A 23,395-nucleotide genomic window follows, 5' to 3' on the forward strand; every position below is an offset into this window, starting at 1 on the left:
GAATCTCCTGAGACTGAATAGGATCATGCCCGAACCCAACAGCAGCAAAGTTACTGTTGAAGTGATTATTTAGGATGTATCCTCGATACAAGGTGTGAATTTAGAAAAGTCTAAATATTTCATTTTTGAATGTAGATATAATTTTCTTTTTAATTTAAACATTTTAATGGTTTCTTTTTTTTTTATGTAACTCATTACTAAATAAGTCCTAGGCTTATCTAATAAAACAATGACTTTTAAGCAAAATTCAACTTTATTCACCAACGTCATATAGATACAATACACTGATTCTAATGCTTCTAACAATTTGATTTTTTTTTTGTATAATGATTTGTCTTTAACCTCAAAATATGCCTCAGTTTCCAATATCACTTCTTCATTAATGCTGAAGCTCTTCCTGTGGAATATTCTTTTCAAGTTTGCAAACAGCCACTATTTGCTAGGGACCAGATCTGGATATTAAGATTCACGTGAAAGCAATTCCAAGTGAAATTCATGCAATTTTTCTGTTGTGATCGACTTATGACATGGTGCATTGTCTTGATCAAAAAACACTTTTTCTTCATTTGTGACATTTTTTTCCTTCAAATACACCAATAATGCAATATAATATTTGCTATTCATGCTTCTTCCTTTCTCAAGGTAATCGATAAACAAAATATCTTGCAGAGGCCAAAACCTTTCCTGCTGATGTTTATGTCTTTGGTTGAGTTTCATCTGCTGCTGTCCACCCAGCTAATTGTCAGTTTAATTCCTGAGTTAAGTGCTGGACCCATCTTTCATCCATTGTCAAATATTAAAGCAAAACTCCATTTACTGTATTTAATTGTTCCTTATTGACAAATATTTATGCAAAATGGTGAATACACTGCCTTCTGACATATTTAACTTTTCTATATTTCATGAAATTTCAATTCAAATTGGCCAAATCATGTTTGTAGGGCTTTATTTTAATGTTTTCTGGAACAACTGATGAATTTGGGCAGCTGAGCATTCAGCATCATTTGTGTCTGGACTATCATGTTTAAAGTCATCATAATAGCTCTTAACTGTTGTTTCTGACAGAGCATCGTCCGAATAACACTTATCAAGCCACTACTTTGCATAAACAGTATTTTTCCCCATCATAAAGCAATGCTTTATCAACACACAAAATTCAGATTTTTTTTTTCATAGTTTGGAAAATTTGCAACAATAGCTTCACTTAAATAACTAATTTATAAACTAATAATCTGACTGGGATCTAATTTTGACATGCACCATTTGAAAATATTTTATAAAATTACATTATACATACGCCTTAGTAGTGGAACTAACTTTCACATACTAACCGCCTAACGGTCTTCACTAAACATCTATATATTTCTACCCCTGACATACATTAGAGTTCATTCCTATCCATTTAGGTACTTACCAGCCAAAGTATGCACTCGGATGCAAAGCGATCTTCATTACATAGCAATTACCTCTTCCTAGATGGTTCTGCAACAAACAATACTAAACCAAGCCGATACTCTCTGCCATGCAAAACTTTCTATGACTCTTAAATGAAAACTGAAACTATCTCCCCCTGAATAGTGGAAACACTGACAACTCCTATTTGCATCTACTGAAAACTCGCCCGAATATATATTACTTCATTATACATACGAAATACACAATAACCTAAAAATGTACCTCCAGTTACACCCTGAGTGTACTGCACCTATACCCTAACCTCTGTAAACCTAAATATACAGTGACTGGGCAAAATTTCTTAGCTCAATTCCTAATACCTACTCAAACTATAACGTTATCCTGAACCCAAACTAACATAAAGTTATATAAAAAAAAAAAAAAAAATGAAAAAATGAAAAAACCTAAGGTAAAAGTCCTAATCCGCACTAACGCTTTTCTAACAAGCCTCCCCTCAAAACTGCTCCCACTGCATGCCCCTAAATAACTTTGAGGAGTGTAACTATTCATTAGATATATAACCTTTACAAGCTAACTCTGTAACATTAACTAACCACGTGGGGTCGCAGAAATACCTGGAGTAGGACCCAGGCGCAGAGCAAACCCTCTCAGGGCTGATGGACCCAGTAGATCTTCCCAGATCACCCGTCTAGAAGGAGGAAAACTCTGAAACTAAACCAAAGGGAAGCGAGGCCTCTCCAGTCTTGGACGACAACCTTCCTAGAGCTGGTGACTCAAACAAATTACTGGTCTGCAAACCTAAATTGCTTAAGGAGTAGATAGTCTATCGCCGGCTTCCATACTCCTTCTTTGCCTATTAGTCAGGCGCAGAGACACTATCACAGGCGAATCGACAAAACACTTAGTGGTAGATCTTGTTTCTTGTCTAGGGCATTGAATGCCATTCGCCCACTCCCGACACATCCCACCCCCTCATAACTGGGCACTTGGGAGTGCTTGAGTATCACGCATGCCTGTGCAATTAGATTGGGGTGATCTTCTGATGGGCTGAGGGTACCGGATTGACAGTTCCTGGCTGCTGTTTCCGACTGGAAGTACAGGTGCCCTAACTCTTTGGTAGCGCTTAGAGCGGCTGCTCCATCAACAGTTGTATAATATCGGGTTGTTTGTAGTGCCATGTCGCGCATGGAAAGGGACCCTGCACTCATCCCCGATGGGCTTTCCCGAGGCCACAGTCCTAGTTGAAGAAAGGTCAGCCAATGGTCTGATTGTGTTGCATGTCTGATATCCTGCATAACCTCTTGTTCAGCTCCCCCTCACCTAACTGAAACTCTTTAAAAACATAATGACACTACAATCAAAAAATAAGCTCAAACCAGGCCTAGGGACAAACAAATTCAACTTGCCTCCTCCCTTGAGGCTTGCATTCACTAACATCCGTGAGCTTAGAACTAATTTAGCTGATGTTGAAGCATTTCTCCTAACAAATACCCCAGATATCTTAGCACTAAGCGAGACTAACCTACACTCCTCCATCCCCTCTAACTACTTTAACATGCCTGGATATCTCCTACTCTGCCGTAAGGACTCTGACAGACATATACACAGACTTGGAGTCTACATTCGTAACACCCTCCCCCTGACTAGAGAAACAAACCTAGAAACAGACGATCAAGCCTTTATGTGCTTTAGACTAAACATACAACATTATTTTCTCTACCGCTCTCCCTCGACCCAGGACTGCACCATAATAAACAAAGTCTCTGACAGTATAGACACAGCACTCTCCCTCGACACTAGCGCCCAAGTCCATGTATTTGGTGACTTTAATGTTCACCACAAAAACTGGCTTGGATTCTCTACTCACACAGATGCAGCGGGCAGCACAATACATAGTTTTGCTATATCTCACTCCCTATCACAAATAGTTACGTTTTCAACCCGTTTCCCTGACCAGCAAGAACAACAAGCATCACTTCTAGATCTGTTTCTGACTACAGTTCCCGAGGATTGTACAACAAATGCTGACAGCCCACTCGGGAACGCTGACCATGCAGTGATAATGGTAGAAATCGCCCTAAATTCTAGACCCAAAACTGAAGAGCCAGTGCTCAAAACAACGAGATATTATAAAAAGGCTGACTGGGAAGTCATCAGAGATCTTATCAGAGATGCCCCATGGGGAAATATTTTTTCTCTTCCTGCTGAACACTGCGCAAATGAGACCACTGAATGGTTCAAAACCGCAATGGAAGCACATGTTCCCATGCGGAAATTTTATAACAAGCTCCACTCTCCCCAATGGTTTACTTCGACTTGCGCAACTGCCATTGCTCAAAGACAGCATGCATACCACAGATTTAACCGACATAAGTCCAGTTCAAACAAACAGAAGTACATAGAAGCTAGAAATAACGTTAAAGAAATAGCGACAGCCAAGAGAGAATTTACTGAAACCACTAAAAAACGCATCGAAGCACAAAAATTGGGAAATCGCGACTTCTGGAAAATCTACAACAGTGTAGTAAATAATGGGCAATCAACAATTCCCCCACTAACCAACAATCACGAGGTTGTTTGCTCAGCAACTGAGAAAGCTAATATGCTTGCCAGCCAGTTTGCCTCGAACTCCACACTGGACCCTTCAAACCACCCCCTGCCTGACTTTCCTTTGCAGACAGACGCCACGCTAGACGATCTAAAAATCACCCCTGCTCAGGTGCATGCTATCATAAAAAATCTTGACACTTTAAAAGCATGTGGACCCAATCTCATCCCAGCTGTGCTATTAAAAAAGTGCTCAGCCGAAGTAGCTCCAGTTCTCTCCAAACTCTACAACTAATGCCTTAATGAATCCTGCTTTCCAGCCTGTTGGAAAACCGCTTCTGTGGTACCAGTATTCAAGAATTCTGGCGAAAGAACTGACCCATCAAATTATCGCCCCATTAGCCTCCTTCCACTTTTCGCCAAAATATTTGAGACCATAATTAACCATGCTCTATTTCCGGCACCTTACAGATGCTAAACTTCTGACTGACAAACAATATGGATTTAGACAAGCCCGTTCCACAGCTGACATCCTCACTGTAATCTCTGAACGTATATACCATTCACTGGACAAAGCGAGGGAGGGCAGAGCGGTAACTCTAGATATATCTAAGGCTTTTGACAGGGTATGGCACAAGGGTTTCCTTAGGAAAATTAAATCATACGGTATCACTGGTAGAATACTTAGCATAATTAAATCCTTCTTAGATAAGAGAAAAATCCATGTTGTCCTCGACGGTCGAACATCTAAACAGTGTTATATAAATGCGGGAGTGCCTCAGGGGTCTATTCTTGGACCTCTATTGTTCCTGATATTTATTAATGACCTCCCCGACAAAACTGCCTCTGAGATGGGTATATATGCTGATGACACTACACTCTATAACAGGCATGACAGGAAAACAAATGAACACATATCTAAAGAAATGGCAAAAACACTAGAGGATGACCTCCAATCTGTAGTGGAATGGGGACATAAATGGATGGTCACATTCAATGCTGCCAAGACTAAACTGGTTTCCTTCAATAACTACAAGAAACCTTCTCTGCCACAAATAGCAATGGCCAGTGACTCCCTGTCTGAGAGTACATCTTTCAAACTGCTTGGCCTAATGTTCACAGGAAACATGAGCTGGAACAATTATATTGAAAATATTGCCAGGGCCGCTGCAAAAAAGGTAGGCTCTCTCTACCGTGCTAGAAAACTACGGACACCTGAAAGTATCCTGTATCTCTATAAGGCCACCATTCGCCCATGTATGGAGTATTGTTGTCACATCTGGGCTGGTGTGTCTACTACTAGTCTCTCGCTCCTAGACAAGGTTCAAAAAAGAGTCGCCAATCTGATAGGCCCTGAACTGGCATCTAAGCTTCAGCCTCTGTCACATCGACGAAACGTTGCATCCCTCTGCCTGTTCTACAAGTATTTTAATGGTGAATGCTCTGACGAACTGCAGACACTTGTGCCCCCACGACGCAGACACCCTCGACAAACCCGACAGGCAGCTAAATCCCACCCCCACACAGTAGAGATCCCTAGATGTAAAAGATCTTTCTACTCCAGTAGTTTCTTCCCCAGAACCGCTAGACTCTGGAATTCCATTCCAGGATCCTGCTTCCCTAACTGTACTGACATGCAGAAGTTCAAATGCAGCGTGAACCGACATTTTGCTGCCCAGATCCCTACATAGTGCCCCAGTAGTTGCTGACCCTGATAAGTAGCCCCCTACACCAAAGTGGCAATGTGCCTTGTTTGGGGTGAAAATGTAATAAAAAAATAAATAAAATAAAAAAATAAAAATCATCTTTATTTTTATTAGTGGTGTCAAGCCTGGGACTGATTGAGTGATATGTTATTGTGTCCTAAATTTGGATAAACTTATTGTGAGATTTTATTTATTTTCCCCAGGTGTCATTTTTTTCTTATTTACCTATACCATCCTTAGCTTAATTTATGTCATTAGCATTACAGGGTTCTGCCAAAAGGAGGAGTAACTTATTTTTGTTGTGCAAAAGCAGTTCCTATATCAGTCAGCAAAGAACAAAAGAGCGTTTTTGTTTGTTTAACCAATGGATGCTTCTTCTTTATTGATCAAGTATTGCACTGGCTTCCATCTCTTTTTTTAAATTTGAGATTTTTTACAAACTCACTAAGTGTTGGTTTAATGATTGACGATTTCATTGTGAGCTGATGGTTAGATGTCAGAGGTTCTTGCTCTATAGGGTCATTAATACCTGCTACAGATAAAGATCGACTATTCAATACTGACATAAGGGGAAATCAAGATCCTTTGATATAAAAGCGAATATCAAATGGCTGCCAAAAGTCAGAACAATTGAATTGCCAATACATAGTATTTTTTCAACGGCTAAACACACACGCAAAAGCTTTTTTGTAAATGAGTAATTGATAACACTTAATCTGTGTTAACTTTCTTGTAACCGTTTTAAAAGGTCAAGGAAACAAAATACAGATCAAGACGTTAATTTTTTGAATAAGGCAATTTCATGCATAATTCAAAAGCACTGTACACAAAACGGTGTGAAAACATTAAAAAGAAGAAATGAATTAAAACATGAAACAGTTTGTTATAGATTTTGGGGATGATGATGGCTAAGTGGTTAACGAAACTGAATGAAAACCTGGCTGTTCCAAGTTCAAATCCAGTTCGCTTTACAGAAATACTTTCTTCAAACTCACACCTGACCTTTTGTCTAACCTACGAGAGAGGATATAAAGAAAATAACTTTAAGAAACTTTTCCAAATATGGACTGAATAATTTGAAACATTTTAATTTTTTAAAAAGATCGTTTCATCACATTTATCTTTTTAGAAATTTAAACTAGAGACTGAACGTTGAAACAGAAATCTTTTTAATCAATAGTTTCAAAATTATATATACACACACATACTTTACCAAGGTAGCATAACTTCTACACTGATTTTAAAAAAATGTTCATTAATAAAATCAGAATTAGTTTAAAGTACAATTTTAATAATATTCTCCTTTATAATAAAGTGTCGATTTTTCATGTGCGACTGTAGTTATTAAAGGAAAATAACCTACAATTTCCTATGATAAATCGTTCTGCTAACCAATTATCTTAAACCTTCATAAGTGTTTCAAGAAATTTTGCATTTAATTCATCCTCATTTCATGCTCATATTTTATCCCGGATTCTCCCAAACAAACCTTAGAAAAAGAAGGTAGTATCAATTTTACTAGCTATTATTTTTCTACCACTACGACTGTGTGCAACTTTTTTCCAGTAATAATAATTAACTAAGCACCGGTTATTCTGGAATACAACAGGTTAGCATTTGCTAAAAAAAACAAAAAACAACAACAACAACTGAAACTTATAATTCATACGTCTGCATAGTGCATTGCTAAACTTTTCTGCTTCCTTTATTTTCAGTTTATTCATTTTACCGTCATATTATTCAAGTAACACACACACACACACACACACACACACACACACAAATCTATTTACTTAGATTCATACATTAAATTATGCTGACCTTATCATCATCATCATATTCTGTAAACATTTCTACTTTCAAACACAGAGTGGAATAAACAAATTACCAAACTGCTTCCACATATGATGCCTTCTGTTCTCAAAATTTGCCTATGTAAATTACTCTTTTTATCCTTTTTTTTTTCACCCCTAAAAAGCATATTGCCACTTGGATGTAAGAGGTTACTATTTGGGATCATGTCCAATAGGGGATTGTGGGGAGTTAAGCAGTGAGAGGTCTGTTCACATTACATTTAAACTACTGTAGGTTATTTCAGTCAGGAAACAGGGTGGGATTTCCAAAGTCTAGCAGTCAAAGGGAAAGAAACTATTAAAAAAGAAGGCTCTCCAAAAGTGAAGGGGTGGGATTTTGCTGCTTGTTGAGTTAGTTAGGAGCATGTATGTCAAGAGGACACAAGTACTATGAGTTCATCAGAACACATTCCATTAAAGTACTTCTAAAACAGGCACAGAGATGCAACATTGTAGCAATAGGACAGAGCCTGGCCGATAGTGCGAGATCTATTAGACTTGAAACTCGTTTTTTGGATCCTGTCTAAGAGTAAGAGATTAGAAGTAGGTGCATCAGCAGCAACACTCCATGCATTGGCGAATTATGGCTTTTTAAAGATATAGGATACTGTAACACAAAAAAGTCAAAACATCTCATTTCATTAACACCGCAATTCGTACCAAACTCTTAATTTCAATTGTACCTATTTACTATGCCTCCCCACGGGGCAGAGTTAGACACCAGGGTCGTTTTTTTCGTTCTTATAGACGCCATTCCTCTCATACGAATTAATGCCACATGCATATAAAGAATGCATCTAAAAATTTAAGTTTTTTTTTTTGTTTTTTTTTTTTCCTTCCTCGATCCCGTCACCTGACAGGTTACTTATGTGAATAGTATTTTCTATTACAACATATTATCACATGAACTCTTTAGATGACGGGCAAGTGAGATGTCTTCCAAATAACTTCACCACTCTGATAGAGTAATTTTCTAGTATGGTAGAGAGAGCCTACTTTAATTGCAACAACCTTGGCAATGTCTTCAATGTATTTGTTCCAATTTATTAAGAATTAGTAAGAATTTATACTTTTCCACTAATATAAGTTTCATTTCCATAGTTTTCTAATGGTCAGTTGCATCATTTTTTTTCTCTGTTGGAAATTAATAAATTAAAAAATTTTTTTAGCAATCACTTTAAATTTAATGGTCCAGAACTTCCCCTATGAAAAAAAAATAAAAAAATAAAAATAAATAGTATGATGTACGTTACTCGCGACTAAAAGAAAATATCGTACTCCAAAAATCAGGTAAACTGATCAAGTAGGTTTAGTAAAATCATTTAAAAGCGAATCTGAGTTTTCGAATACCTCCTCTCCATGTTAAGAATGCCTGTCAAAAATCTCGCAAGTTTAAATTATTTTGGATTATCTCCCTTATTTCCTCAGATTATTTCCCAGATGACATCGCGAGATCGTCGCTCAGAGTTTAGCCATAAAATTTGATTTCAGTGTTTAAAAATATAACTACTTTATCAATTTCCGTGTTTTTTTCTTTCTTTCCATCATGGGTACATAGATCATACATGTTCTTCTTTTTCTTTTTTTTACACAGAGGGAACTGACAAACACCAATTTAATTTTCAAAATCTTAAGGTTATCCTCAAGTTTCGCGCGTTTGTTTATTTTCGTTTTCAGCTGATCGTTCTGCCTAATGACGAATACCCTGGAAAAGTCCTTCTGATTAATGTTTACCAGTTTTAAAATAAGCAAACGAACTTGGCTGTTTTTCAGAATAACAATGTTTTAAAACCGGTAAGCACTAATCAGAAGGGATTTTGGTACTTATGCACTTTTGTTACCGCGCTGAAAGCTGGAGAGGAGTGTTTTCTTACTCTTCTTAACAATTTAATAAAAAAATATATCGTAACACTTGAATTTAACTTTAAAATACCATTTTAAAAAATAGCGCGGTAACAGAACTGCATAAGCAGCAGCACCAGCAGTCCAGCCAGCACCAGTATTTTTCCAGGGCATTTATTATGAAGCAGAAAGCACTATTAACAGAAAGCGCTAGTAAACAAAAGGGATGCGGTATTAAAAACTACAAATACTTGGTTAAAGAAAAAAAAAAAAAAAAAAGAAAAAAGGGGGACGGGAGTACAAAAAAAAAAAAAAAAAAAAAAAAATGAACAGAAAATGACTCACGGACAATGCCGGTTAGATACAGCTGATTAACACTAAAAGGAGGAAAATTTTACGGGTTGATTCATGAATTAAAAAACAGCTTAATTTTAATCCAATGGAATGCATTTAATTGTTATTAATATTTAATTAAGCGTGACAAGAATTAGAACGGGAAAATATAGCCAATTTGATGAATCCAAAGATCTTTTCAGATTTTTGTGGAGTTTTACACTCAGAAGATTGAAAAATCAAAACAAACAACAACAAAAAGCAAACATTAGCAAGACAGAAGGGAGAGGGGGGGTTTAATTCTTGAAAGTTTAAATTAAATGGAAAATGAAACGATTTATTTTCTCATGAAATTACATTAAGCTTTCAACAAAATTGATTCGTCATCTTTAATATTCAACAAGTGGATGCGGAACAACGAAGCATCAAATCCGAAAACTAGTCATGTGACTTAATACAACGTGAGTTTACGCAACTTTCGCAAGAAAAAGATCGCAAATAGAAATGAATATTTTGCTAATCCATTTCGAGATGAGATGTGCTATTAATAACAAATGTTTAATGAATGACAGATGAAATAGACGAACACGCGAAAAAACTATGAAGCGAAAACAAGACAAATATTCTATTTTAATCTGCCGCAAAAATACAAATAAATGTAAAAAAAAAAAAGAAAAAATGAAAAGAAAAGAAAGGCTAATTTAGCTTTATTAACTTTAGGTGAATTGTAAAAGATGCCCTCTCGGCTCGATTTGTAAACATCGTATCACAGAAAACTACTGCATTCAATGCATCATCATATTTATTATTATTATATATGTTTTACAAAAAACAAAACATTTTATATGATGTGTTTTGAAATCGTGCCAAGCTGTAGGATTCCCTACAGTTTAACCACGTAACTTATTTTAATAAGAAATTGAAACAAAATCCAACTCAATACTAAAAAAAAAAAAAATGATTTTTTTTTTAAATCAAATAATTAATAATAATAAAATGAAAGAACCCCCCCCCCCGGCCATTTCGAAATAAAACACGCAATCGATTTTTTGGTAAGCCATTCTTAACATGGGGAGGGGAAAGGAGGCTGTTTTATACCTACTATGTAGTACATAGTCTATGTACCTTACAATTTAATAAAAACAGATATAAAACTTTAAATAAATTTGAAAATACTATTTAAAAAATTGGATCAATAAGTACACTATCACCCATTTTTTATGATTAAACTTACTGAATAAAAGAAATGCCTATAAGTTCGCCCAAATAAAGTTTGTCATTGCAGTTTGTGAGGTGAAAAACAAAACAAAAAGCAAACAAATTAATGCGATTACAAAATAGATACTTCTGCACAATACGGACCGTGCTGAAATATTAAGGTTATTATTTAGACACGTATTTTTAACATGGAAGGGGGGAAGGCTTTTAATATTTTTTCAAAACTATTCTGTACTTTCACTTAACAATTTTGGTGCTAGTGCACTTACTGATCCGCGCTATTTTTTTTAAAAAAATCGTATTTCCAAGTTTAATTAAAGTTTTATGATGTTTTTGTTTTTTTATTCAATTGTAAGGTTAAAGTATATAGAATAGTTACAAAACACTCTCCCCTCCCATGTTAAGAACGGCTTTTTAAATAATAACGTTATTATTTCAGCACGGATCAATAAGTGCACTAGTACCACAATTTTAATAAGTAAAACAATAATTGAATTAAACTTGAAAATCCTACATAAAATAGCACGGTCCGTATTTTGCATAAATACCCGCAAAATGTTTTTGAAAGTTATGTAAGAATGCAATTTAGTTTAATTGTTACCTTTTCTATGAAAATCATCAATGAAAAAATGAATTTAAAAAGTTATAACTTCTTTTCGCACACATATTTATTCCTTTCCATAAATCGTTTCAATTAAAATCGTCAAAAAAAAAAAAAAAAAAAAATTAGTCATTTTCATTTTCTAATAATTAAAACTCGACCATTTCTTTAGCTTTTTGAAAATTTGACATGACCAAATCACACACACACACACACACACACACACACACACAAATAAACAAACAAAAATCTGTATCGTTTCAGAAACGATCGTACACAGATTTGATGTTGAATTCTTCGAGCCCACATAAATGATTTTCGGTGCTTATGCAGAGAAGGTACCGTGCTGAAATAACATTATTTAGACACTCATTCTTAACATGGAGAGGTGTTTCGTAACTATTTTGTACTTTCATCTAACAATTTAATAAATAAAAGATATAATAAAACTTGAATGTAACCTGAAAATACTATAGACGGTACCTTCTCTGCATAAATATCGATTTTTCCATAAATCATATTACATGATACGTTATATATAACTAATATTTTTCAATATTAATTAATTTTACCTTCAGACACTAGTATTTGATGCTTACGTAATCATCAGTGTATGGAATGATGGTGCTTGTGCACTTATTGAACCGCGCTATTTTTAAATAGTACTTGCAAGTTAAATTAAAATTTTACGATATTTTTTCTATTAAATTGTTAGGAAAAGTACAGAATAGTAACAAAACCCCTCCTTTCCCCATGTTAAGAATGGCTTTCTAAATAACGTTATTATTTCAGCACCATTCAATATGCATAAGTACCGGAATGATAATTACTGCTGGTCGGGAGATTCAAACCTCATCAGCCACCTTTGACTTTGTAGACTAGCATCTTATTTCAAAACCACTCGTAAATAACAACATTCCCAGTCACCTGAAAATTTGAGAAACTATATTAAGTCCTTGAAACCTTCTTTTTGTAAACAAAGAGAAGATCTTTTAGGACTCAATGTTGTTTCTATCTGATTCTCTCCCTGGTTTTCCTCGCCACATTTCCATCTCGTATATATGTTTTCTTAATCGTTATTTATTTCGGCTCTAACTCTGTTAAGCGAAACTGGTCAGCTAGCTTTTTTATATCTTATTTTTTTTAAATTTGACCATGAATAAAATTGATCTATTACATAGTTATCATTAAATTCTGTACTCCTCAAAAGTTCATATATGATTAAATATGGCATTTCAAATATTGTTATATTCTTATGGGCTTAAACTGCTTATGCCCCCCCCCCCGAAGGGCTCCAATATATTTTATTTTTTAACATTTTTTTTAAATGAATTCTGTAACTTTTAAGAATTTCCATTTATTTTCACAAACTTTTTTCTTCTTTAATCCAGGAGGGGGGGGGGGAAACCCCCGGAAAAAAAACTCCAACTGTTTATTTTTCGATGAACATATAAACTGTCTCATGAGTTGATTGATTGATTGGTGTTTTTTCACCAGTCAACGCAACGGCGCAACGCGCGTAAGACAATATTATGAATGAGATAAATTCAAGCTTAGATTTAAAGTTTCATATTTAGCCCCAAATAATTTATGATTTTTAGATTTAAGTTTTAAAGAATTATTTAAATCAATTTCTTAATTCCGATTTCCGAAGATTTATTTCTGCAATATTAAAACTTTACAGCGATTCAACATGTGGTTGTTGTTGGCCAGTTTCAGAATGTTCAAGCATATTTGATGAAATTTTATTCTTTAACGGCTAGCATTTTTTTTTTTAGTGTAGTAATAAGATTGGATGGAAGCTTCATGTGTGCGCGTGTTTCTCGCCTCTGCGTTACTTCTATTCTCATTGGAAGTTGTTTCAACGTCAGAACTGAAACAAGTTTCTTTTTTTCCCGTGAACCACTAACCAGTTAAGAGAGAGAGAGAGAAAGAGAGAGAGAGAGAGGGCTTTTAATTTATTTTCTTATCCATGCCTCCGAGTAACGCTAGATGTCCCTGCTAGTGAAAAATAAAGAATACAGTCACAATAAGCTTTTCACGCCACCCAGAGGAAGTCTCAAAATAAAAACGAAACGTTGATGAATACATAACTTGGTTTGTTCTTATTTTAATTATTTATTTCTCTCTCAACATATACATAGAGGGTGAAAGGAGGTAGTACTTGTACACAATTGGAACCGAACTGTAGTTTTTTTTTTTGTTTACTTCGGCAAACATCAGTTTGATTTGGTTCCAAATTTTGTAGAAGCACTTTTTTTTTTGTGTTCTGGGCTGAGATGTCATTAAATATTTTTATTGGTGCTTATGCACTTATGTTACCGTGGTATTAAAAAAAAATGGATTTAAGTTAAATTAAGGTTTTACCATATTGTTTATTTAGTAAAATGAAAAAGAAAGAAAAAAAAGAAAGAAAAAAGAAAGAAAAAAAAAGAAAGAAAGAAAAAGAAAGAAAGAAAAAAAGAAAGAAAAAAGAAAGAAAAAAGAAAAAAAGAAAGAAAAAAGAAAAAAAGAAAGAAAAAAGAAAGAAAGAAAAAAAAGAAAGAAAAAAATAGAAAGAAAAAATAGAAAGAAAAAAAAGAAAGAAAAAATAGAAAGAAAAAATAGAAAGAAAAAAAGAAAGAATCTCGCAAAATAATAAACACTTTTTTGCCAGGTATTGTATTTTGTTTTAGGTGACAAAAAGAGTGAGGTCTTTTTGTAACTTAAAATCTTTTAAGCTACTCTCCTTCAATATTATTGTATAAACGTTTGCATAAACTAAACATAGAAGAAAAGAAAATAATTAAAAAACAGAAACACTAAAAGCTTGGAAAGAAAAGGTGGAGGGGGGGGGAGGGAGAAGAGTTCAAATTAAAAAAAAAAAAAAAAAATGCCCTTTCTTCTTACCATGAAGATGAACCACAACCGAAGTATCATTGCCTCGATCCAATAAAACAATATCATCCGGGGAATAATTCATTATTATTCGTTTTGTGCACTGTTGAATTCGAAACAAGTTTCAAATAATGTGGAATTTTGAAAAAGTCTAAAAGTAAGTTACTTTTTTCCGAGAGAAGACGGTGTTGAATCAGAAGGAAAAGAAGAAGCTGTTCTGTCGTCTGCCGGCTTTGATCATCATCATCATCATGATAATAAAAAAGGAGGAATTGAAAGTAGTTTAGTACGTCACTTCCGGTTTATTCCTGACGTCACTTCCGCCATTATTTAAAAAAAAAAAAAAAAAAAAAAAAAGCATGGCGACCTCCTCTGTCGCCCATGTGTTCCGGCGAGGAGCTAATCTCTCTGTTTCATTTCCATCAATGTATCTTTTCCGGCAGAAATATATACCTTCACCCATTATCCTATGTAAGCATTAAACTGTCTTCGTTATTTGATAATTGATGTTTTACGCTTAAACTCAAGCTGTTTGGTACCTGTTAGCCCAACGGAGCCGCAACTTCCCGCCCGGATTTGACTTTTTTAATACCGTGTTAATTCTCATTTATATTCCTATTTGATCCATTATTCTAAGTCCAGCTTCGAATTTACGTCTGTCTCTAAATTTTGAATAAGATTTCATAAAAATGCCATTCTCATCAAGTTGAATTCAACTTACCACATGCCATAAAATGGCAACAACAAATAGCAGAAGAAAAGAATTGGTTAAAGGTCAAAACAATTTGGTGGTAATATTTGATTAAATAGATTTTTATAAAGAAAAATCACGTAAATATTAATTGATTCTTTGTTTTTACTTTCTAGTGTTGAAAAAACGAAATCATATACTTGAATATTTTCAGGTACTTTAATTAAATCTTACTTCAACTATTTTTTTTGTATGAACTTGAAAAATGTTTGTCTCCCTTGGATTTTTACAAAATTCATGTCACTTTTCTCTAAATCGCTGATTCACATCGGTGATCTTTTTAACCAACACACTTAAGGTGATAACGTTATTGTGTACTTACCTGTCAGAGCGAAATAAGTATGAAATCCCCAAATTACGAAAAATGACTCGGTAGAAAAATAATTCGTATTATTTGGGTTATTCGGACTAATCTTGAACGTCGTTTTCGCAACTTCCGACCTTCTTGTCGAACTCAGGAATGTGGTACTTGTACAGTTGTTTAATGAAAATATCGAAAAAAAAGTTAGGGGTTGTATTACTGTACACATAGATTCGAAAAAGTTGTCAAAAAAACAAATATATAACATAAATGTTATCAAAGGCAAGATAAGTTACTTTTCTACCAAACTGGATATATTTTTTGTGTTTTTATTCAATGTAACATGTTTATTCAGCTCGAAAAACATGCAGTGTTTACCGATGTATTGGAAAATTCAAAATGGCGCCCGACTCTCTCTTTAACACGGTAAGTTTGGGAAAAGGTGTTATAAATAATAAACTAGACAAAATACTATTAAAAAAACCCACCGAATATATGTCAACTTATGTCACGGTAACATATATTGAGCGAATTTCTAACAGTATTTTGTCGAGTTTATTATTTATAACACCTTTTCCCGAACTTACCGTGTTAAAAAGAGAGTCGGGCGCCATTTTGAATTTTCCAATACATCGGTAAACACTGTATGCTTTTCGAACTGAATAAACATGTTACATTGAATAAAAACACGAAAATTATATCAAGTTTTGTAGAAAAGTAACTTATCTTGCCTTTGATAACATTTATTTGTTATATATTTGTTTTTTTGACAGCTTTTCGAATCTATGTGTACAGTAATACAAACCCAAAAGTTATATTGTACATATCCATTGTGGAACGAAGTGCTCCGGAAAAAAAAATCACTTAATTTCATCAAATATTTTTTTTTTTTTTTACACAGCGAAAAAACAATTTATGATACTGAGCAAAAGATTCGGTTTTTAGGGAGAAAAGCTAGTATTAAAGAGGGAGAGGGAGTGTCAGCGCTTTAAATTGAGTTATCTCCCCGTGGCGTGTTCAAAAAAATTCCAAGATGGCTGACTTCAACACGCTCTCATAAAAACGTGTTTTTTTTCCGATGTAAAAAAAAAAAAAAAAAAAAAAAAAAATTAAGTGAAATTTATTTTCAGAGATCTTCAGTCCAAAACGGATATGTACAATATAACCTATAATCGATATTTTCATTTTTTAATGTCTTGATTAAACTATACAAGTACCATGTACCGGGAATATTTTTGTGAAATATTTTTGTCGAACTCAAGAATTTGGACGGAATTTTGAATGGAACCCTTTGTTTACTTCACAGGATTAGCATGTTCTCATTCCATCGGCCATGACTGGAAAGAAATTCGCAATTGTATTTTTTCTGTTTCCCACACTGAGAATTGAACCTTATACAATTGACTTTGACCGAAGCATGAAATAAATGACAAAAAAAAGAAAGAAAGGATAATGATTACTTCCAGAAAAAACTAATTACTACGTGCCCCAGCATAGTATAAATACCTCCCCATGTTAAGAACAGCTTTCGAGGTGGTTGAGGGCTTATTCTGAAAGCTATTCTTAACATAGGTTGGGGGGGGGTGTTTAAACTATGCTGGGGCAAGTAGTAATTAGTTCTTTCCGGAAGTAATCATTATCTAGTTATTTATTTCCTATTTTGGCCATAGTTTAAAATACTGACAGGTGCCCCCAAAATAGCGTTTCCATTTTCGGCAATAAAGTGTAGTAGTACCCATTTTATTTCTAATTGACAATGCATTGTGGATGCATTATTGGTAGCTCTCTTCACTCTCGCTTCTCCTTATTTGTCCCTCAGTCCTTATTTTTTCAATGAATGATTTTTCTGACAAATGGAGAAGAAAAAACTGTATTCTTGGTTGGCAGTATTTTATGTGAACAGTCGCCAGAGATGCTGGAAATTCTTTGTCTATTTTTGTGGCCATGTCACTAGAGGTAAATGTTTTAACTGGGCTGACGTTATCTGCCTGATAGTCAGGGACCCAAACCTTGGATTAACCATTAAGGGGGCCGTCCTATCAGATACAAAGTACTGGGGCTGTATTGCCATCTGATGAATGGATTCTGGATCATACAGTAGCTTCTGGTGGGGCCTCTCGATGCCATATTAGTAGGTAATTGTTACGGCTTTACCTTATGATGTGCTACAAAAAAATAATACATTTCTTTCTTTCTTTTTCTCTCTTACTTTCCCTCTCTGCCCTGCTCTAAGCAAGTCTGTCGACCTATTCCACGAATCCCAAAACTCAATCATGAAAGATTTCCAGAAAAACTACTCTATTAAACTCGGATCTCCAACTTCCAACATAGACTCCCACTACCGTCTCCTTCTCCAACATCAGGAGTCTACGTTCCAACTTTCCAAAGGTTCAAACTCTATTACAGTAGACTAAACCAGACCTATTATTCCTAAACGAAACTGGCATTAGACCGACTATTTCCCTAGATGAGTTTGTAATTAAAGGATACTCTAACTTAACTTTTAAATCTGACCCCGAAGATCGCCATGGGTATGGAGTATATGTTTACATTAAAGAAGGTTTTCCATGTGGTAGGGACATCTTCAGAAAAGATCTCAACTTACACTATATGTGCTTCTGGTTTGCACTTGCTCACACTACTGCATTTATATTTGCACTCTATCGCCTCCACAACAGTGGAGTTACTATCTTTGAAAGCATATCTAAGAAAATTGACCACATCCTGTCTGTATATCTTTCAGCAGACATTCACATGCTGCTTTCAGGACCGCCAGCAACCACTAAAAAGGTAATAAAGAAGGCAAGAGAGTTGTGTGCTCAGTCCGTCAAGTCCAAAGTAGTTGAGCAGTGCCTTGGTTCCCACCAGTTTTGGCAAATAGCAAACAGAATCCTGAACAGAAAAGCGTGCTCTATCTCAACTATCATCAATGGACCTGAGGTAATCTCGTCAGCATCAACAAAGCCAAACTCTTTGCTATGAACTTTGCAGCTAATTCTACCCTTTAGGGCCAAGGTCGCCAACCCCCAGTATTTCCTTGTGCATCTGAAAACGTGCTATGCAACATACAAATATCTGCATGTGATGTTACCAAGCTAATCAAAAACTTTGATTCCAGTAAAGCAACTGGCCCTGATGACATTCCAATTATAGTGCTCAAAAAGCTTCAACCAGAACTAGTGCCTATACTTACAAAGCTATTTAAGCGTTGTCTTAACGAGAAATGCTTCCCAATGCCTTGGAAAATCTCATTAGTATGACCTGTATTTAAGAACAAGTGATTGTTCATCTCCCTCTAAATACAGGCGAATAAGTCTCCTGTCCGCCATGAGTAAGTTGCTGGAATCTGTGTTAAATAGAGAAGTAGTCGACCATCTCAGCACAAATAACCTTCTTAGTGACATGCAATATGGTTTCAGACGTGTTTACAGTAATCTCATAGGATTAGCGAATCTCTCGAGGGAGGCTTCTTTTCTAGGGCAATTGCTCTTGATATATCAAAGGTCTTTGATAAGATATGACATAAAGGTCTACTTCACAAGATCTCCAACTATGGTATAGCTGGAAATGTCTTCTCAATTATTAAATCATTTCTCTCTGATAGGTTCATAAGAGTAGTGGTTGATGGACAGAAATCCGAAGCTCTCAGTATTAATGCTGGAGTCCCTCAGGGGTCTATCCTGGGCCCAACTCTCTTCCTGATCTACATTAATGATCTTCTGAATCACATCCTTACATCATTCGTAGACATTTATGCTGATGACACTACAATCTATGGTAGCACATCAAAGACTGTAAATGACCAAGTTCTCTGATTCTCTCTCCTCTGATCTTGACCACGTAGTACAATGGGGAAAGAGGTGGCTGTTTACTTTTAATGCATCTAAAACCAAGCTTCTATCTTTACATCATCAATGCTCTGATGCCCATCTTGCATCAATTGAAATGAATGGCTTTCGTCTTGGGGAGGCCTCATGTTTTGACAAGCTTCTGGACTTGACCTTTACTCCCGATCTGAAATGGAACATATAAACTCTATTGTCAAGGTTGCTGGAAAAATGGTAGGATCCTTCTACCACTCCTATAGATATCTCACTCCTGATGCAATTCTCTCCCTATATAAAAGCCAGGTACGGCCAATGATGAAGTGCTGTTGCCACAGCTGGGCAGGAACTGCTAGAAGCAGCTTATCCTGCCTTGATAGAGTTCAAAATAGACTTTGTAGCTTATTGGGGGATGCCTTTTTCTCTTCCCTGCAACCTCTTTCCCACAGAAGAGATGTTGCGAGCTTGTCTGAGCTTCAGTGGTCCCCCCTCGCCAAACTTTTGCAAAAAAACACTCATCTAGCTGAAACCACTATCAATAATTTCCCCCACCCTTTATCTGTGCCTAAACTTAAATGTAGATCCCATGAACAAAGCTTTTTTAGAACTGCATGCCTGTGGAACTCTCTTCTGTTTGCCTGCTTTCCAGCTGACTACAATCTGATTGTCTTCAAGTCCAATGTAAAAAAGTTCTTTATGAACTGTTCCCCCTAAGTAATCCAATTTACAGAATTTCCACTACTTATGTTTACTACGCTATAATCACATTGACTAATGTATACCCATTAAATCTTATCCTCGGGTGGCCTCTGGGCTTTGATAAGTGGTGATTCCTGTGTAAAAAAAATTAAAAAAGTTATAAATATCACTATTTAATAATTGTTATATATAGTAATATTTAGTAATACTGATATCCAGTTTTATTGTATGTTTTGATATGGAAGAGTTGTGCGACTAATTCAGTATGGCAAACAAGAGATATATTATGCACCATCATTAAATACAATGTCTAGGAACGTAATTGTCCCCCCTCGTCAATCTTTCACGAAAAACACCCGTCTAGCTGAATCCACTGTGAAAAATTTCCCCCACTCTATATCTGTGCCTAAATCAAAACGCGGATTCCATGAAGAAAGCTTCTTTCTTAGAACTGCATGCCTGTGGAACTCTGTTCCGTCTGCCTGCTTCCCTCCGGACTACAACTTGGATGTCTTCAAGCCCAATGTTAAATTCCTAATGAACCGCCCCCTTAATTAAACACTTCATCAAATCTCCACACTAACGTAATGTACTTGCAATAACCCTTATCCCTGAGTGGCTTCCGGGCCTTGATAAGTGGTGATCACTGTGTAAAGAAAAAAAAAAAAAAATTATCACTGCTTATTTTAAAATACATTTAGCATAGGCATGGCCAAAACCGAAGGAGGGAGTAAGTATTTTTTGATGCAATCCCTCTTTAAAAATCTACCAAAAATCAAGTAATTATCTAATTGATACAAAATTTTCACCGATTATTAATAAACTTTATAATGGTGTGATTTTTTTTTTCATAATCAATATTTATATATATATATATATATATATATATATTTTTTTTTACTTGTGGTTGTGGTTTGTGGTTACAAATATGCTTAAACAATTGTAGATAAAATAAACAAGCAAAAAAAAAAATTGTGTATGTATGAGATTTTATGGTTGAAAATCCGAATTTTGAACATGTTTAATTTTTCATCTTTTGTGTTATGAATTGTGAAATTCATTGAATATGTTAATAATAATTATCTTTCAGATTAGCAAAAAAAAAAAAAAAAAAAATTAATATATTTTCATTATTTTTACAAAAAAATACTACTTTTAAATCTTTGGAAAATAAATTAATAATTTTCTATTAATGAGTCCAATATTGCTAATATACCATTAAATAAAAAATGCTTTGAAAAATCAATACCAAAACAAATAAAAATACGATAATTTCGGTAATGGTACACCATAAAGTTTACAAACAGTTGTTATCTCCCCTTCTCCAACATTATGTTGCTTTCTAATGAAAGTCTTTTTCACAAATTATGTTGGTTGTAAAAAATTGGAGAAAAAACAATTTTATATGGTTTATGGAACAAGTATAGGTTACAAAAACGAAAATGATTGTAATCATGAAATTAAAATAGATTAAGTTTTTGAAAATAAAAGAATTTATGGTTGATGTAAAACAAACATATCAGAGAACAAAACAGTTTTCGTTTATTTTTATCTACATGTATTTACTAGGAAAAATTTAAAGCTTAATAGAAATTAGTGTGAAAGAAAAAATATAAAGTGAAAATAACATAATATTGAAGATATTTCACCATAAATGGTGTTTGGAATTATAATTTAATTCAATTATTTAAAAAAGGGTATTTTTGCCTGTTTGGTTACATTAAAAAATATTTTAAGGGTAGGGGTTACCACAAATGAAGAGGGGGGGGTTATGTCATCCATCGTTGTCATCACTGGTTTTGGGGCTAAGGTCAGAGTATACTATCTGTTCTGATGCTACACTTTATCTATCCTTTCCTCATTCAATGAAGGAGAAATCTTTCTAAACTGAGTCAATTTTTGCTTTTATCCCGAGTGTCCCATTTTGGGGAACCTGATTTTCTCCACATTAAAAACCGATCTTGTGTCTAACTCTGCCCTCCTGGGGAGGCAAGTAAATAGGAACATCACTGGTTTGTCAACTATTTGATGATGTTGTGACTTGCACTTGACTTAGGTGTGGGGGACTTGCATCTACCACAGTCTCTCGTCCAGAAACACTTGGTCCTAATGGCAAGATAGGGTTAAGACGACCAAGCATGATACTAGATACAGGAGTTGTCTCCAACACATACGGTGCCTAGCATTCCCAAAATGGTCACCCATCTGGTACTGGCCAGCTCCATCTTTGCTTAAATTCGGGGGTTATGTAGACAACAAATATATATATATATATATATATATATATATATCGCTTATGAAAAAAAATTAAACCCTGATAAAGTTGATTTTTTACTTAATCGTCAAAACAAACATAAAAAATACATGGAAATTTTTGTCATTAAATTTTGGACTTTTTCATTTTTTTATTTTATTTTATTTTTTTTACATAAGCATCACCACTTATCAAGGCCCAAAGGCCACTCAAGAATAAGGTTTAAAGAGTGTACAGTAGTCAATTGGCAATATAGTAATCGTTAGTAATGGAAATTTGGTAAATTTGTTAACTTAAGTGGAACGGCTCATCAAGAACTTGTTTACGTTGGACTTGAAGACAACCATATTGTAGTCAGCTGGAAAGCAGGAAAACAGAAGACAATTCCACAGACGTGCAGTTCTAAGAAAAAAGCTTTTTACATGGGATCTACGTTTAAGTTTAGGCACGGATAAAGAGTGGGGGAAATTATTGATAGTGTTTTCAGCTAGACACACACAAAATCTATAGAGTGAGATAAAAGATGAAATTATTTAAAATTCAGGTACTTAAAATATTTTTTTTTTTGCATATTCTTACAGCAAATCATCTTAAATCTTATTTAGACAAAAAAAAACATTAATTGATTCAAAAACCTTGGACAAAAAATATTTAAATGTTATCCATTGAGACAAAAAATGTGGTGAATTGTATATATATATATATATATATATTTTTTTTTTAAATTTAAAATTCTATTAAAAATAGAAAAAGTTTTATTCTGCTTTTCATATGATACAATTCAGGCTTTTATCTTTCTGAAAAAAAAAAGAAAGTTGCTCAAGAATAATGGATTTTAATTCGTTTAAAAAAAAAAAATAACTTGATTTTTGTTTCATTTTTTGGCTGTGCCTAGTCTACAATCTACTGGATCATTTTTTGTAATTTTTGGAATTTATACTAATTTTGCCATGCCATGTAAGTATGTAATGATGTTTTTACTTGAAATTCGTTGGTTTAAAAGATTACCAATGTAAACAAGCACCACAATCTGAATTTTCCCTTTTTCTTAGAAAAATACTGGCATTTGTACATAATAGCCCCCCCCCCTATCCCCACTTCACGGCAAAAATATAAAATGACAAAACATTATGAAGAAATTTAGTAGCCTGCCCTTCCCCTCCCAACTCTAAG

The 23,395-nt window shown here is 34.6% G+C and overlaps 2 protein-coding genes across 3 annotated transcripts in view; one reads left to right on the top strand and one right to left on the bottom strand.

Annotated features, from left to right (window-relative positions):
* The window catches only part of LOC145246688 (uncharacterized), a 160,871-nt gene extending 146,065 nt beyond the window's left edge, over positions 1-14,806 (bottom strand). Inside the window, exon 1 of the mRNA XM_080108413.1 lies at positions 14,406-14,806. Coding sequence (XP_079964539.1) covers positions 14,406-14,478 — 73 coding nt within the window. The 5' untranslated portion in view covers positions 14,479-14,806. The remainder of the gene's footprint in view (positions 1-14,405) is intronic.
* Positions 14,713-23,395, top strand: part of LOC145246687 (pentatricopeptide repeat-containing protein 2, mitochondrial-like) — a 44,824-nt gene continuing 36,141 nt past the window's right edge. Inside the window, exon 1 of one of the 2 annotated variants that reach the window (XM_080108411.1) lies at positions 14,713-14,864. In XM_080108411.1, the coding sequence (XP_079964537.1) occupies positions 14,753-14,864 (112 nt within the window). In that variant the 5' untranslated portion in view covers positions 14,713-14,752. The remainder of the gene's footprint in view (positions 14,865-23,395) is intronic. The other variant, XM_080108412.1, reaches the window with a different exon arrangement.

This window comes from Euprymna scolopes, chromosome 24, assembly GCF_053919585.1.
Source record: "Euprymna scolopes isolate OS-2025 chromosome 24, ASM5391958v1, whole genome shotgun sequence".
NCBI lineage: Eukaryota > Metazoa > Mollusca > Cephalopoda > Sepiida > Sepiolidae > Euprymna > Euprymna scolopes.